General features: G+C 42.4%; 1 protein-coding gene across 1 annotated transcript in view; it reads left to right on the top strand.

Annotated features, from left to right (window-relative positions):
* LOC311486181 (protein kinase C-binding protein NELL1-like) overlaps positions 1-15,884 on the top strand; it is a 235,340-nt gene that overhangs the window by 205,006 nt on the left and 14,450 nt on the right. Inside the window, exon 16 of the mRNA XM_084541953.1 lies at positions 11,027-11,167. Coding sequence (XP_084398079.1) covers positions 11,027-11,167 — 141 coding nt within the window. The remainder of the gene's footprint in view (positions 1-11,026; positions 11,168-15,884) is intronic.

The raw sequence follows: 15,884 nt of genomic DNA, 5'->3' as shown, positions 1-15,884 counted from the left end.
TATTTGCCTCCTCCACCTTTTTGTCCTTTCCTTTCATCTTTAGTCCTCTGCTCTTCTCATTTTTTATTCCTCTGCCTTTAGTCTTACTTTCCAATCACACCTTTTCCACCTCTTCTGATTTCTCTTTTTCCATCCATCTCTTCTCTTTTTCCTCTATTGTCAATTATTTAATTTCTTTCTTCTTCTCTTCTCCTGTATGCCTCCCCCACTTCTTTTCCTCCCTCCACTCTCTCCCCATTATCCCCCTCTTATATTTCCATTATTTCTTCTACTCTTTACTCTATTGTCCTTTCCCTTCTTTACCCCTTTCCTTAATTTTTCCCTTCTTCCCTCTCACTGTCTTCTCCCTCATTGTCACTGCTCATTTATCTTGTCTTCCTCCCTCAACCCCTCTCCGTTCATCTGCTCTGTTATTAAACCTCCTGTCTCAGAGGGCTAATTTTACAGAAATGATCAAGTAGCACTCACGTGCATTCACAGGTCTGCTATTTACAGCATGTTGCCATGGTTTTCCTTTAGGTTGGATGCAAATGTTCACATTTCTCCACGCAGAGTAACCACTTCACACCTAATAGCGTCCGAACATTTAAAGGAAGAGTCTGCCTTTTTTTCTTCCTCCTGGAATTCTAATGTCACTCTTTAGTTAAACCTTGAACTTCTTTTGTTCATTTCAGTGATAAAAAAAAAATAAATCAAATTCAGATGAACTCAATCAGCATGCAGTAATGTCTTTCAGCGAACATCTTTCAACAATTAATAATAATAATGGCATGAAAATTGCAAGAAAACTCATCAGTGGTGTTCTCTTAATTATCTTATGTCCAAAAGTCACAACTCGGCACAGACTTTACATTTTAACTTTTGATGAGTAACTGTGCTAACATTGTGTATGCAGCTTTTCCTTGAGCCACTTCAGAGGGCTAAGTACGAGACAATCGTTACGCAAAGAAGAAAATAAACAGTTCAGCTGAGGAGCAGATGAGGTTTAAAGGGCATGTCCCCCATAACAGGATGCAACAAGTATGGACAAACATATCAAGCCACTGATGTGGCTCCTCCCTGTGGCCCTCTGGCTGCCGCCCTAGGCCGCTGTGTGATGCTGTGCAAAACCTCCCTGTTTCTGTGTCAAATGTATGTTTCTCATCATCGTCATTTTTCTGTCCATAAAGCATCAATAATAGTGCTAATACTGATGTGTTTCTTTTTTCCAGTTAGATCTAAAATAACTTATTTCGCTCAGAAAAGTTTCTGTTGTTCGTTGTTCGGAACCTCATAGAATTTTCCATCGGTCCAAATACATCACGGAAGCATAATAATACAAATCAAAGTAATAAAAAAAATGGTGGTTCCGGGTAAAATGAAGATGAAATACTACAATTTCTGTCTTGGAGTTTCTCTTGACGACTTGCCGTGGGCAACTTGAGGTGTGCAGCGGGTTTTGCGTTTTAGCACTGTGCATGACATGTTCTGTGTCTGTCACTGCACTCTGCTCTGAATCTGCTCCTTCATCTGTTGAACTCTCTTCCCATCTGTCTCTCATATACAGTACATCTGTCTCTGTATCTCCCGACTCCACTTCCATCCTTGCCTCTCTCTGTTGCGCTCCCTTCCTGAACCCATCATTGCTCCACCAACTTCTACCCTCTGCACATACTGAACCTCAATGAGTGTTTGAGGGCTTCAAAATATAAAGCTGATGGAAACAGAGTAATTCTTATCGCTGGTCTTTTCATATTCTCCCACGTTGATCCTTTCCTCTGGGTTGCCGTCTTTCTCCAGAGGGTTTACTAAGCCGCCGCACATGCACTATTTATTTTCTCAAAGGTTTTCCTCCAAAGGAATCAAAAACTGAATGAGTGACCTCGCGATGACACTGCACACCTTCGTCAAAGCGGCTGATGTTAAGTACATAATGTATTAGAACGTGTGCGGTGGGGTTAAAGATGGCTCATTTTTTGAAAACAACAAGTTCCCGAGCTGACTTTAGTGTGACTGTATGTCAGAGTGTGGACAGGAGCGGGAGCAGTAAGGCTAAAAGGTATCGCTAGTGTCAGCATGTGTTGGAGGTTTGAGGTGAAAACGAAACTGCAGAGGGTGCAGGTCCTCACTGCTGAATCCAAAGTGTGAAACTGACAAACAAGATGTCAAAAATATCAATCTGATGCAGTCCCTCTATCTGAATGTAAAGTTGGATCAGCTTCCGAGCACATTCTCAGGTCTAGTTTACACCACGCATGAGGCATGTTGAAAATGTTACTAAGACTGCTTAAGCCTCCAATTAGTACAGAGTAAACCTCACCCACACTGAGGTCTCGCTAATGTCACTACAGTGCAATCACTGCACATGTGTTGGATTAAGAAACCTTAAAACTATCTTTTAAAACCTAACCAAGCCGGGCTGAGGTAGCATTTGTCACTTGAATATTTTTATTTTTAGGGTGTTTAGTGCCCATTTATATTTCAGAGACAAGTAGTTATCGAGTATAATGCTAAACGCTAAATTGTCACGAGGTGATAGCCTGCTAATGCAAACTAAATATTTCCTGCTGCAGCTTTTAACTGGCGCAACACAGTCTGAATTTTATTATAAAGTAGCCACAGTTAATGCACCTACGACTATGGTTAACCACAAATGCATCTACAAAACACAACAGACTGCTTTTTGTGTGTCCATGGAGCAGACTAAAATCTTGCAGGGAGTAATGGAACGATAAGGAGCAGTGAGCTGTTAAACAACTACGCAACTGCATTTTTAGTCTATGTGCATAATGGCTCGACACCACAGGGGCAATAACATACAGCCTTTGGCGATTTTAAGGTCAAAATAAGCTGGCGTCTAAGTATAACTGCTCTATCAGCAGCATTTCAGTCGATGTGGTTGAATGTGTGTTCAGGATCTGCTTCACACTGAAATGCTGGTTTCGCGTGAGTTGGAGGTAAAACACAAGTCCAAAAATTGCTACAATGCATTTCCCAAATAAGTGGCATTTTGATGGTAACTAGAGGCAGTGGCGGCAGTGCAGAACCGGATAAAGCATCTTGATTAATGATTGACTCTCTGTAACTGTTCCCCTAATACAGTCATTTTAAACACAGTTAGTCACAGACCATCAGGTAACAACAAACACAAACTCTGGCTGTCATTTCTGTGTGCAAACACATTAACGCAAATTATGCTGTTTCAGTAGGTTAGTAGGGTTGGGATAAGTGTAATTATTATGCAAAACTCAGCAGGCCAGAGGACTCTCTAGGAAGGGATTATTTTAACTACGTGTGGATTAAATCCAGGATTCCTCTGCGAGCTAAAACTCACAGCTCTTCACAGATTGGCCTGTCATAAAGTCTCCGTTCCCCATTTGGAAAATTCATTGATGGGGGCAGAAGTGAAGCCTTGCTAAGAGTGTTAAGTGCCCTCGTTTGCATTGTAATGGAAGGAAACAGAAGGAAATGTGAAATGCCGCCTGGTTCCCTTTCCTTCCCACGGCCCTAACAAAGATTGATGGAGTGCGTTTGTGCGTGTACTCCAGCATACTGTACCTCCTAGCACAGGAAGGTCGTCTGTCCACTTCGCTTCCACAGACAAAGAGAATGGAAGGCTGGTCGCAAACACTCACGCTAGCAGAATTGCTTCGTAGAGCTGTTGGACATCAGGAATTATTGACTGTGTGCAAATGAAATGCATCTAAACATCTAAATAAAAAGGTCTTATTAGGCGTGTGATGGATGGGATTTTAAACAACATGTTCTCTTCATGAAAATAGATTCAGAATCCTACTAGAATTAGGTATTTCTGTGTTTGCAATTGCTGCTGGGAGGTAAAGCGGGCTTGAACTAAGTTAAGTAACTAAATAACTACATCTAGATTATTTAAACTTGGTGAGATTTGTTATTCTGCCAAACACTTCAGACAGGGATTTCATTAAAAGTTTCATGAAATTCACTGTCATTTTTCCACCTGAGTCTTTCCTCTAGTGCCACCACCAGGCCATGCCATATTGTGCACAGGGCTTGTATGACCCCCAGAGGAAAAAAAGGCATTTCCAACTCACTGACTGTGCATAAAGATGGAGGAACCTTCTGTGACACCACCCATGTCGTTCCTGAAGGGTGCTTTTGAAGCTCAGTGTAGTGTCTCCGGCCGTAGCTGTCTTGATAGCACTGGACCCCTCCTTACTCATGGCTAATTCAAAAATAGGCACAGAGGGATGGAGCTGAGGCGTGGAGGTGAGACCCAGGCAGACAGCTTGTGACCCTGTGAGAGCACCAGCCTGTAAAATCAGCCACCGGCTTAAAGATGCATAAGTATAAGCCTTGATATATTTTAAACAGATGCGTTATAGAAAAAATCACTTCACATTCCCCGTGCAGTTGTCATGAATGAGGAAATTCGCTATAAAGATCAAAATATTTTTTGCACCAGGCTATAAATATGTTTGTTTCAGCTGTGAAGTTGGACATTCTAACATGGAGGTCTGTGGGGACTGTCTTTTATTTTCAGCCTCCACTGGACATCAGAGGGAATACAGATTTTGGCACTTCCACACTGGTTTGATTTTTCAGCCTGCACATTGTATATTCATGAAGCAAAGCTGGACTTGTTGGGTTTTCTTGAACAGATTTTGTCACTCGCCAAGTAGTACCTTTTTCAGGCTGGTGGGGCGTTTGGGTTTTGATAATTTAGGGACAACCCATTAATGGCCTGTAATTCCTCCAATTATAGTTAAGTATCATCCGGTCATTAACAGGCCCATTTTCAAGACGCAGCACCCTGATGCCGTGATGCTGATCTCTGGAGACTTTAAGCACATCACACTAGGCTCTACACTGTCTGCTTTTCCCAGTATGTGGATTGTCCTACCAGGGCAGATAGGACAATTGACCTTATGTATGCTAACGTGAAGGATCCATACATGGTCACACCTCTGCCACCACTGGGGAAATCAGACCACAATCTGATCCTGCTCCAATCTCACTGTAGGCTGCAGGTTGCAAGGCAACCCACCACCACACACTCCTTCAGGAAAAGGTCACCCGAGCCAGAGGCAACTTCCTGTCCACTTGCTGTGGAGTGGTGCAGGAGACATGCAGTGAGGACTTGGAGGCCATCACTGGATGCACTGCTGACTACATCAACTTCTGTATGGATGTTGTTGTTCCCACCAGAACTGTGCCCTGCTTTCCAAACAACAAGCCCTGGATCCTAGGTCCTTACGTCCTTAAGAAAAAGAAAAGGCGTGTGCAGCGGGAACTCAAGATCCAGCTGGAGGAGGCGAAAGAGAAGCAGAAAAGTAAGGTGGACCAGAAGTTGCAGGATGGCTGCACTAGGGAGGTGTGGGACGGCATTTAGACCGCCACAGGCTGCGGCTCAAAGCAGGAGAGCACTTCTGTGATATTTTGACAGTTACTAGGGGCAGTAGCAGGGGTGTAGAACCAAATAAAATACCTTGAGGGGGTTTGAGGAGAGGGCCAACCAGTTCAGTGACTTTTTCAACAGGTTTGAATGCCCTGCTCCATCTACCGCTGTTGCGAGCTAGCTGTAAGCATTATGAAGACCATGGAGCAGCAGCTGCTATATCACCTCACGCCCCAGGTTCGACTCGCGACCCACTGCAGTTTGCATAACAGGAAAGGTTGGGGTCCGAGGATGCCATCCTCTGTCTGCTACACTGGTCTCCCTATTCACATCGTACACCTCAGGGATGGACAGTACAGGAACATTGGTGCAAAGCAAACCACCTACACCTACCTACATATCAACACACCCAAATCTAAGGAGATGGTGGTGGATTTTCCAGAGGTTAAGTATTAATGTAATTTACAATAAAAATAATTATTACAATATTGAATTTTGGAGAGAAAAAAACACATGAACAGTTCACAAGCACCAGAAAACAGTAGTTAACTTACCAACTTTTTTTCTGTTAGAATTTAAAATAAGATCTAATTCATCTGTCGGAGATGATCAAAGTTTCAAAAACAAAGCCTGACTAGATGACAGCATTGAAACAGAATGATGTCTGACGGCCGTACAGTTTGTAGTGCACAGACACATTTAAAAATTCAGTGCTGGCAGTGACCGTTTTATCCCTGTGTTATTGATCTCCTGGTGTTCTCATTCCTTGCACCTTTATGTAGGAAGACTCTCTTCAACAATGCCGCTAAATACGGAGATGTTTAGAGCCGTCCCCGAAAAACAAGGGGAGAAAGAGAAAATCGGCAATTAGGCCATCCATGCCTTTTGCTATTTATTAAACATTTTTTGCTTGTTCCGGAAGAACAGTAAGACAAAGAGATTGAGGTATTAAATATTGATACTCAGTGAAGGATTAACTTAAAACATATTTAAGCACTCCACCACACAATACCTGAAGGCTTATGTTCTGAATCTGCTCGATAGAAGTAGGAAGGTCTTTGTAACTACTGGTTACCATGCTCTTAGAGATAAACTGGGAAGCAGTTGCCATGTTCCCTGTAGGGCCACGTTCCTGGGCTCCTGAAAGCCATTTCACTTTGGTACTTAACAGAAGCAATTTGCCATGGGCATGTGCGCTCTTTCAGAGTTCTTCATACACGAATGAATTGAAAGCATGTGATTTAACATAATGTACTAGTTAAATCACTCTGCTGGCTGTGAAGGCTTGGTGACAGCTTATAGCTGGCTAGCTTTTCCCTTTTTTATATAAAGCAATAACACACTCGGGGGGTGGATGACGCTGCTCACCTGGGCTCTGAAGACATATCCACTCACCAGTGTGGCCTCCCCATTAATGCATACGCCGACGCAAAAGGACTGACTCTCATAGAAGCGTTCACGTTGTTGAAAATCCCTACTCTCATTGTGCTTGGCACTGACAATACTGTAGCATAACTTCAAACCAATGTAAATTATGTGGTACCTAGACGAGCAGTGGCTTTATTTTCCATGTCAGTTCATTGTTCAACTCTAAGTGCATACAAAGGGAAATCTTTGAAGAAATTGCTGATCCACATTTTCTTACATGCCATCACTTCTCCTGCCAGCAATGTTATCAGAGAGGGATTGCATCAAATTCGGTGCTGTGGCGTGTCACCGTCCCCATAATCACAAAATTAAATGTGGTAAAAAAGGAAAAAAAGGGAGATAAAATACAGAGAAAGATTAAACAATGAGTTTTTTTTTTTTTTTTTATGTAGACAGGAATTTGGTTAGCATTGATGCCTCACAGCAAGAAGGTTCGGGTTCCAATCCATCGGCCGACTGGGGCCTTCATGCGTGGAGTTTGCATGTTCTCCCTGTGTCTGCGTGGGTTCTCTCCGGGTACTCCGGCTTCCTCCCACCGGCCAAGGACATGCTCGTTAGGTTAAGTGGTGATGCTAAATTGGCTGTAGGTGTGAGTGTAGTTGTCTGTCTCTCTGTGTTAGCCCCGCGATAGACTGGCTACCTGTCCAGGGTGTACCCCGCCTCTAGCCCAGTGACAGCAGGGATAGGCTCCAGCCCCCCCATGGCCCTTCACAGGACAAGCGGTAGAGAAGATGAAGATGAAGACAGGAATTCTGAGCATCTCTATCAGAAGATGAAAGAAAAAAACGCTACACCTCATACCACTCGCAGTTTGAGTGTTAACATTTTGTAGCAGCAGTGGGAAAAATGCGTTACTTTTCATAAATTCCAGGAATAGAGAATTGCTGTCTGAGACAGCTCTGTTGCCTGTTACTTATAAACCTACATGTTCAGTCTGTGCACTATTGATTTTCTTTAAAAGGAACATAAACATGTTTACTTGTTTGCTTGACAGCGTTTTGCATAAGTCCACAGAAGGTGCAGAATGTGGAGGATGCATGTCAACAAGTTTAAGCTAAATGCGTCTTCAGATGGCAAACAATCATCATCCCATGATCGTGATTTGCACTAAACACTCAACAATATTTTACTGTGACAGCAAGATTTTTTGCGACATGCAGTATATCGAGGGTTCATTAGTGGCACTGCTTTCTGTATAAAGTGATGAATAGTGTATTAGAGCATCTGTCAGATGCCAGCCTTCTCTGTGCAGCCATAGTGACTGATGACTGATGACTGCTGCGCTCTTTCTCGGGGTTAAATGAAGACACTTGACTGTCTCACTGTTTGCACAGATCTCCAACAGATTTGCAACCATAAATTAATATATCATGAAAAGGCAACTTGATTATTTTCCAAGTGTATTCATTCCTGCTTTTTTTTTTATTTTTTTTTATTTCAAGATGCAGTAAACATTTCTCCCTCCCAGCCTTATGTTTTCGAACTCCTTCACCGCATGGATTTGAAGCTAAGAGACTGCAATGTCAAACATCGACAAAGTCAACTCCATGTCTTATTTGATCAGACCCAAGTTACACTTTTTATCTCGTTCACTTCTCTTTTCCAGTGCTTTCACAGAGGCCCAACGGTCCCTTTAATTCCACTGTTAACTGTTTGGTTTAATTAAAAGAGCGCCTGCGTGTAAAGGTTGTTTAGAGCGAAGGAAATTCTTGTGATTTGTTCTCAGGTCTCTCTTACAAAAGAGTCGTTGATCTCAAGGACATTTTTTGAATAGGCAGAGCTAGATATATTTTAATACCGCTGCTTGTGTGGTGATTTTGTTATTCTGAAAATATCAGTGAAAGGACGGACGCGTTGCTAGAATACCAAACTGGGCATACGCTCAATGCATTCTAACAAGCAAAGTAGTTTCAGCTTAAGTATTAAAGAAGATAAATGTTACCTAGGTAGCAAACAGGATCGTGCCCTTGTTGCTGGTGTGGGCACCTGAATCTAGGAGGATTCTTTTAAGCCAATTCTTTTATTTATTGTATTTGTGCAGCAGAGATGCAAAAGAAAACACATTCATTGCAGTGTGTCGACTTGAGTGTGAAGAGGTCAACAGCTTCGGTTTAATGCATCTGAATACTGTTTCCTCAATGTAAAAATGTTCGTGTGATTAAATCGGGACCACGGTTGGACAACTTTTGTTTTTTTAACACCATTAAATCAGAAGTGTAGAAATAAATCCTATGAACCGAGGTCAGTGTTTTGAGGCCAGTGTTGTTCTGGGATCTAATGCCTGCAGGATTGAGTCATTGCATCTTTTGCATGCACCAGCCCAAGCACATGCACGTACAGCATGACCCCTGGTGCACCCGCGCAGAGCTGCTCTTTTGTCGAAGGGGTTAGCTGCTCTCAGCCGACCGCCACCTCTAATCTCAGGATGCTTCAGTGGGATGTCAGAGAGGGGAATCTTTTGGTGCAACTCTGACCGAATCTTTGACCTGAGAGGCTGACAGAGAGCAACCCTCCTGGCAGCTGTCACATCTTATTACCTATAGTGCGCCAGGCCAACTGCACAGCTGCAACACACACCGCTAAACGGCTCAGCCCAAGTCTCCCTTGTACTTGTACACAGATAAATATAAGTGTGCGATTGTGTTCTTTAGACAGGGCCATGGCACCAACTGACTTTGAAAACAGGGCATAAACAGCAACAATTATTCATGATAAAACATAAAATGTTATTTCACACCCATTACCCCCAATACGATGGAATCTGTTATATCACTGCCTTTCTTAATGTAACTAAATGTGTGCCCTCTTTGACTAATATTCTCATACTTCTCAAAAAACAGTTTGCTCTTTTCTTCTTATTTTCTAATGAATTGTAAGAGTTATGCCTGTTTGTTAAGGAGACCGATATTATCATAACAGCCTCAGGCACCTTCGACAGATCAGGTGGCTGTCTGGTTTCATGAAAGTCGAGTATGAATTCACACAAGAAGTAGAAAATGCATTCAGCTCAGAATCACAGGCCACACTGATAATAAAAACATGCACCAATCTCTATAAATAGCCTTCCACCAGCCCCCCCAGCTAATCACAGTACGTGTAAATTAAAGGTACATAAGTAACTCCAGGCGAGATTCTGTGCATATTTCACAACTTAATACAGTAAACCAGCGTCAGAAATTAGCAATTTGTGAAGCAGTGAACTTACAAGAAGGCTCAACTTTGGGTGGAGCTTTGTCAGGGGTAGTTTCAGGTAGTCTTAATCAAAATCCTGACGTCTTTTAACACTGGGTAATTGCACATTCAGAGTCCTGCCTGTTAATTTTGTCTGAAACATGACTGAAATACCATCTGAAGGCCTCAAAATTTGGCGCACGTTATTTTTCACAAGGTAGTTGATCCTGGTTCATACTTCTAACTTTTATAAGACTGAATTATTCGTGTGACCTGAAGTGATTTGACCTATCCAACTCTCATGAACTGCTAACTACAAATACATTTTGAATCTCATGTGGAGCCCAGCTTGCCACAAAGAAAATAGTTTGATTCACTTTTGTTTTAGCCGATACCAATCCAATAGGCAGTCTGCAGAATCCAGAAAAAAAAAAAATCGATACTCCACAGTCATGCACTTGTAAAACTCTGTCCAATATGAGATACATAGAATGTTAATGAGCAGTTTCCTCACTGCCTTCCACCCGTTGCTGTAGCTTGTGTTTAGGTGATTAGAGGTGTGACTGAAGGTCACACTTTTACCAAGGTGCGTGCACAATTTGAGTGTGGCAGCCAGAAGTCAGAGAGCTGCATGTGAGCAGCAGCGCTCACCCCATACATTATGGATGAGAGAGCTTTACTCTCCTGAGGAAGGCGCGGAGACCTTAGACCTCTGGGCTGGGCATGTGTATGCAAGCTGTACACCAGAGACAAAGCAAAAGTGAGCAAGGAGAAGGAATTGAAAATGCACAATAGAAAACAACTCTGTTTCCAAATGGTGTGAGTTCTAAAAGACGTTGATCCCTGCTGTGGCAGGCTGCAGTGATGTTGGCTGTCTAATGCGGGCAACAGCTCTGACCCAGCTCTGCTGTTGCGACGCAGGTTTGTTCTGATTGCATGAACCTCCACTGTTGCAACTAGCACAGATCAAAGTACAGGCAGAACATCACATAACACGAATGAGCTACGGTTTTAGGTTCATGTTTGTTGCCAGGAAATAATTTTGTCTGTTGTTGTATGTGTCTGTGTCCTCAGATATCGACGAGTGTGCAGAGGGCCTGATTGAGTGCCACAACCACTCCCGCTGTGTCAACCTGCCCGGCTGGTACCACTGTGAATGCAGAAGTGGTTTCCATGACAATGGCTCCTACCTGCTCGATGGGAGCTCCTGCATTGGTGAGCATACACTGAACTGAAAGCATCCTTATCACTGCTGGAAATACCAGCTCCTCGGCCTCTGTGCGCCCACCGCCTAGCAACTATAGACCTTTTCCTCGGCTCTCTTCTGGTGTCCAATTATTGGAAGAATTCTGAATACTGTCACCGCCTGGCTTCCTCTTCAACTCTCCTTTATCCCTGGTCTCCTATGTGATTGCTTAATTGTCTCATTTATCCTCTGAAAATCAAAATTAGGCATCAGCACAGAGTGCGGCATAATGTATGTGTGTATGCTCTAACATGCCCTCAAAGAGGCATACAAGGAGGCTAATCAGAGGTCTTCACACCTTCAAAGCCTGAGATCCATGCACACGATGTGAAACCCACACATAACTCCTAATGAGGTATTCACGAGGAAGTTCATGTCAGCCATGTGCCGCTATTAGATGTTTGCTCGTCTCCCGTGCTGTCTCCCGTGTGTTAGCCTACAGAGGCAGAGAGAAAGGCAGTGTTAAAGACGGGCAGAGACCAGGGATGTCTGCAGATGTGTTTCCTGTGTTAAAACATAGTGTTGATGGGGCAGGAAAGTACAGCGGTGGTCCTATCTGTTAAATCACTTTTTAACTTGCTTTTCCTCTGCTGTTTCAGTAGATAACCACGTTTTTACACAGGGAACAACTATATTAATACATTTGCAATATTTAAGTATGTCTCCTGCACTGAACGGGCCACATATAGTATCTGCAACTGCTGTGATTTTCTCTCCTCTTGTATCATACCATCATCTTGACAGTTCACCAGTAGAGTGGGTCACAGTAAGCATGTTATAGAGCCAAAATAAGTACTAAAAATATCCAGTAAATGCTACAGTTTTCATTCCCACATGCAAATATTTGTGTTGCTATTCTGTCGGAAGCTGTGAAGTTCTTGTGCTTCTCACACTTGCCAAGTGCTGGGATTGTGAAAAGAAGAACAATTAGGAATTGGATTATAGGGTGACAGTGAGATACCTCAAACACTACTAAATATCTACTTAGTCCTTCGATAATAGTTGACATTTTGAAGCTTCCACCTCAAGAATTAGACATTTTGAGGCAGTAACAGTTGTTTCTCCACACCAGGAAGTCAGACCAAATATTCTGGAAATCTTTAGCAGAGGACCAGCTTCTGAATTTGCAATACGACAAACAATTCTGCAAATAGGAATGGCTGAAATTCATGTTTGAAGACAATCTTGCTTCTATTATCGGTAAGTGGTCCTACAACTAAGGTGATAAGATACTTTGTTAAACACACTCTAACCATTCAAAACCATCCTGTTGAAGTCTCAACTGTGAAACCATTCAGAATAAGACTCCAAGCTGTTTTCAATATGTTCTTACTTCTTCAGCTGCATTGTAACTAGCTAGAAGTGAAACTGGGACCATACATCCAGCCAATCGGAGTAGGTGGTCATGAATAATGCACATTTTATGCAACTAGTTTATGCAACAACCGGTTAGATCAGAAGTCCTGATGTTTTTCCTCAAAGCCCTCCTAAAGCTTGTTTTATACTTCTGCAACGGCTCCATGCAGAGCTGTGTTGTTGCCTGAGTGAGAGGCTCACACTGTTGAATTCATATCATTCTGTAATTACGTTGCTCTAACACTGGTAGGCGGCCAGTAAAATGTGTTGAGTTTCTCTGTCTACTTCCAACAAATGCAATTGGAGCAGGGGGGTCAAGTCAGATTGCGAGCTAATAGATATTTAACAAACTTTACTTTTATTGAAATCCCTACAATGCATAAAAGAGGAAAGAAGCCTATGGCTTCCTTGCCTGCTCACTGGGAATCACGGAAGGAAATGTATTAGGACCAAGTCCAGTTGTTTTGGATGCAACATATAGTTACTTTGCTGTGACGGTGCACGGTAAAGCTCTGAGACAGAAGCATAAATCTATCCAAAAACATTAAAGAAAGGGAACTGGACTTATAGAGTTTTTTGAAGATGTTTCGTCACTCATCCCAGTAGCTTCTTCAGTTCTAAAGGACTGGAGTTGAGGTTTAAACAGGAATATCTTTGGATGTAGCCTATCATAAACTTGCTTGACTATTGTCTGTTAATGGCCAGATACTTACCTGTTGTTGAGGGGGGACTGTTTGTTCCTGTCCTCTTTCTCTAATGAATGGTGTTCAAGTTTTTGATAGGCTACACCCACAGATGTTTCTATTTAAACTTCAGCTCCCCACCTTTAGAACTGAAGAAGCTACTCGGATGAGTAGCGAAACATCTTTAAGAAACTCTACAAGCCCAGTTGCCTTTCTTTAACGTGGGATATACCATGACCTGGATGACTAAGAACCTTAGATCTAGCTTTATTTAAATCTAAAAATATGCTGTGTTGAATGTTTCACATTAACACATGACAGGTAATCTGAGGAGGAAGTTGTGTCCTGTGACATTTGCTTAGCATATCACGCATGACCTTCTACCTGGATTGGAGCAGGAACTTCAAATATCCAAATATTTCTCAACAAAATCCAAGGCACAGCTTTTATTTTTGCCTCCGCACTGTTTTAAAGTTGTAATGGATGCGGCAAACGCTTGACTGAGTGAGACGCTTTTGCCTTCGCTTAACCTTTAAATCAAAATGCAACTTCAGCAATCTGCTTTGATTTATTTACTTGGAACACAGCGGCAGGATTTCAGCAGATTCCGCCAGAAAATGGTTTCACTTACACTCTGTTCATAATGAAAGTGATAAGACAGATGTACCGTAAATGTCAGGCTTTACTCAGCTTCGTATCACATTTCCAGACATTATCACCATGCAGAACATTGTTCAAGGCAGTCACCAGCTCACACTCATCACAAAAGTTTTACCGTCGTAATTTCTAATTCTCTGTAAAAGTAAGACTTGTGTTTTGTCCCTTGTCCAATTAGCAATTTAAGTCTTTTAATTCACAGCCACCTGTAGGGCATCACAAACTCTACTGCAAATATAATTAATGGCTTTCTATTAATAATCCTCTTCCAAGCGTGACTGCGTGGTGATGAATTTAACTGGGTTCAGAGTCAAGTCTTTTGCACAAAACTACAGAGCTGAGCCTTCAGGCAGACAAGGTGTCGGCTGAATCCACGTGTTACCAGAATCAGAATGCTTTTATTGTCATTGCATGTCGACATACAATGAAGTTACGATGGCTCTCCTTAGAAGACGCAAAAGCCAGAAACAGTAATATAAATTGCACCCCGCCCACCTTCCCCGAGCCCATATATACGTTCTGCATCCACAAACCCTTACACTTCCTGCCTCACCCGTGCACACACCCACTCACTCATTATAAATATAAAGTGCTCAGTCTAACGTGACATTGAAGATGATTTTGAGGGGGTTGAGTAGGCGGGAGTTCAGTGCAATGATGGCTGTTGGATACAATCTGTTTTTGAGTCCAAGTGACCTGTACCGTCTTCCAGAGGGTAGTAATAGATGATGGAAAGGATGTGTGATGTCTTTTTCAATGTTACAGGCCCTGCTGCGGCATCTGGATTGGTAAATGTCCTCCAGAGGTGGTAGTGGGATACCAATGATGCCCCACCTGGTGCAGTTTTTATTACCCTCTGGAAAGTTGTTTTGTCAGCTACTGAACAGGTCCAACCAGACGGTTATACAGTATGTTAAAATGTTTTCTACTACCACTTTCTGGGCAGATGGGCCTTCCTCAATGTTCTGAGGAATTAAAGTCTCTGTTGAGCCTTCTTGACGGTAGCAGTAGAGTTCATAGTCCATTTAAGATCCAGATGTTGACTCCCAGAAATTTAATACTAGGCACCCTCTCCACCACATCCTCTATTTCCAGCGGCCCGAGCTCCCCTTTTTGATGCCTGAAATCAATGATTATTTCTTCAGTTTTATTAATGTTCAGAGAAAGGTTGTTATGCTCACATCACTGAGTAAGATTGTATACCTCATCTCTATAGGTGACCTCGTTGCCTTTTGAGATTAGCCCCACCACTGTTGTGTCATCTGTGAATTTGATGATTCTGTTTGAGGGGTGGAGAGGCATGTAGTCATGGGTGTACAGGGCATAGAGGAGAGGACTGAGCACACAACCCTGAGGTGCTCCCACGCGGAGGGTTAGGGTTGTTGAGGTGTGGGAAAGTCTCGCCTGCTGTGGGCGTGCACTGAGAAAGTCCAGTATCTCAGTATTTATGTAAGAAGCTTTAATTCTACAAACACAAAGCTAAAGAAAACGTTAGCGATAAAAGTGCTGCACAGCTTTGGATGTTTTTAGCAAGCTATGATCACCCTGAGTGGTATTTTTCTAAAAAAAATAAAATAAATCTACCAAAATATACAACCCTATAGAGTGTAAATATGTCTGTGAAAGCCTGTGACTTTCTCCCATGAGGGTGATGGGGTGGGGAAGCGTCATTTCCAAACGTACAGATGATTCCAAGTTGACTCTGGCTTCCATCTGCCACTAAGGAGAAGGCTACGAACGTTTTAGACCCATCTTTTAAACTGTAAGTGTTGAATACTTGATCATTTTTTTCCTCAGAGACGTTTTCTGCAGGTTCTAAATATGTCTGATTGTGGCTAATTTCAGTGGTTGTATAACAAAAGACAAAGTTTTCAGTCCAAATTCAGCACAAATAAATTGCTAATGAATATATAATATGTTATCTACTGTATATATTAAGAATTGGTTCAACAAGAAAACACCATTGCAGAAGAATTTGCAATAAAATGAA

The sequence above is a fragment of the Chelon labrosus genome (genome assembly GCF_963514085.1).
Source record: "Chelon labrosus genome assembly, chromosome: 3".
In the NCBI taxonomy this organism is placed as follows: Eukaryota; Metazoa; Chordata; class Actinopteri; order Mugiliformes; family Mugilidae; genus Chelon; species Chelon labrosus.
The sequence above is the reverse complement of the archived record's forward strand: the minus strand, read 5'-3'. Positions and strand labels throughout refer to the sequence as shown.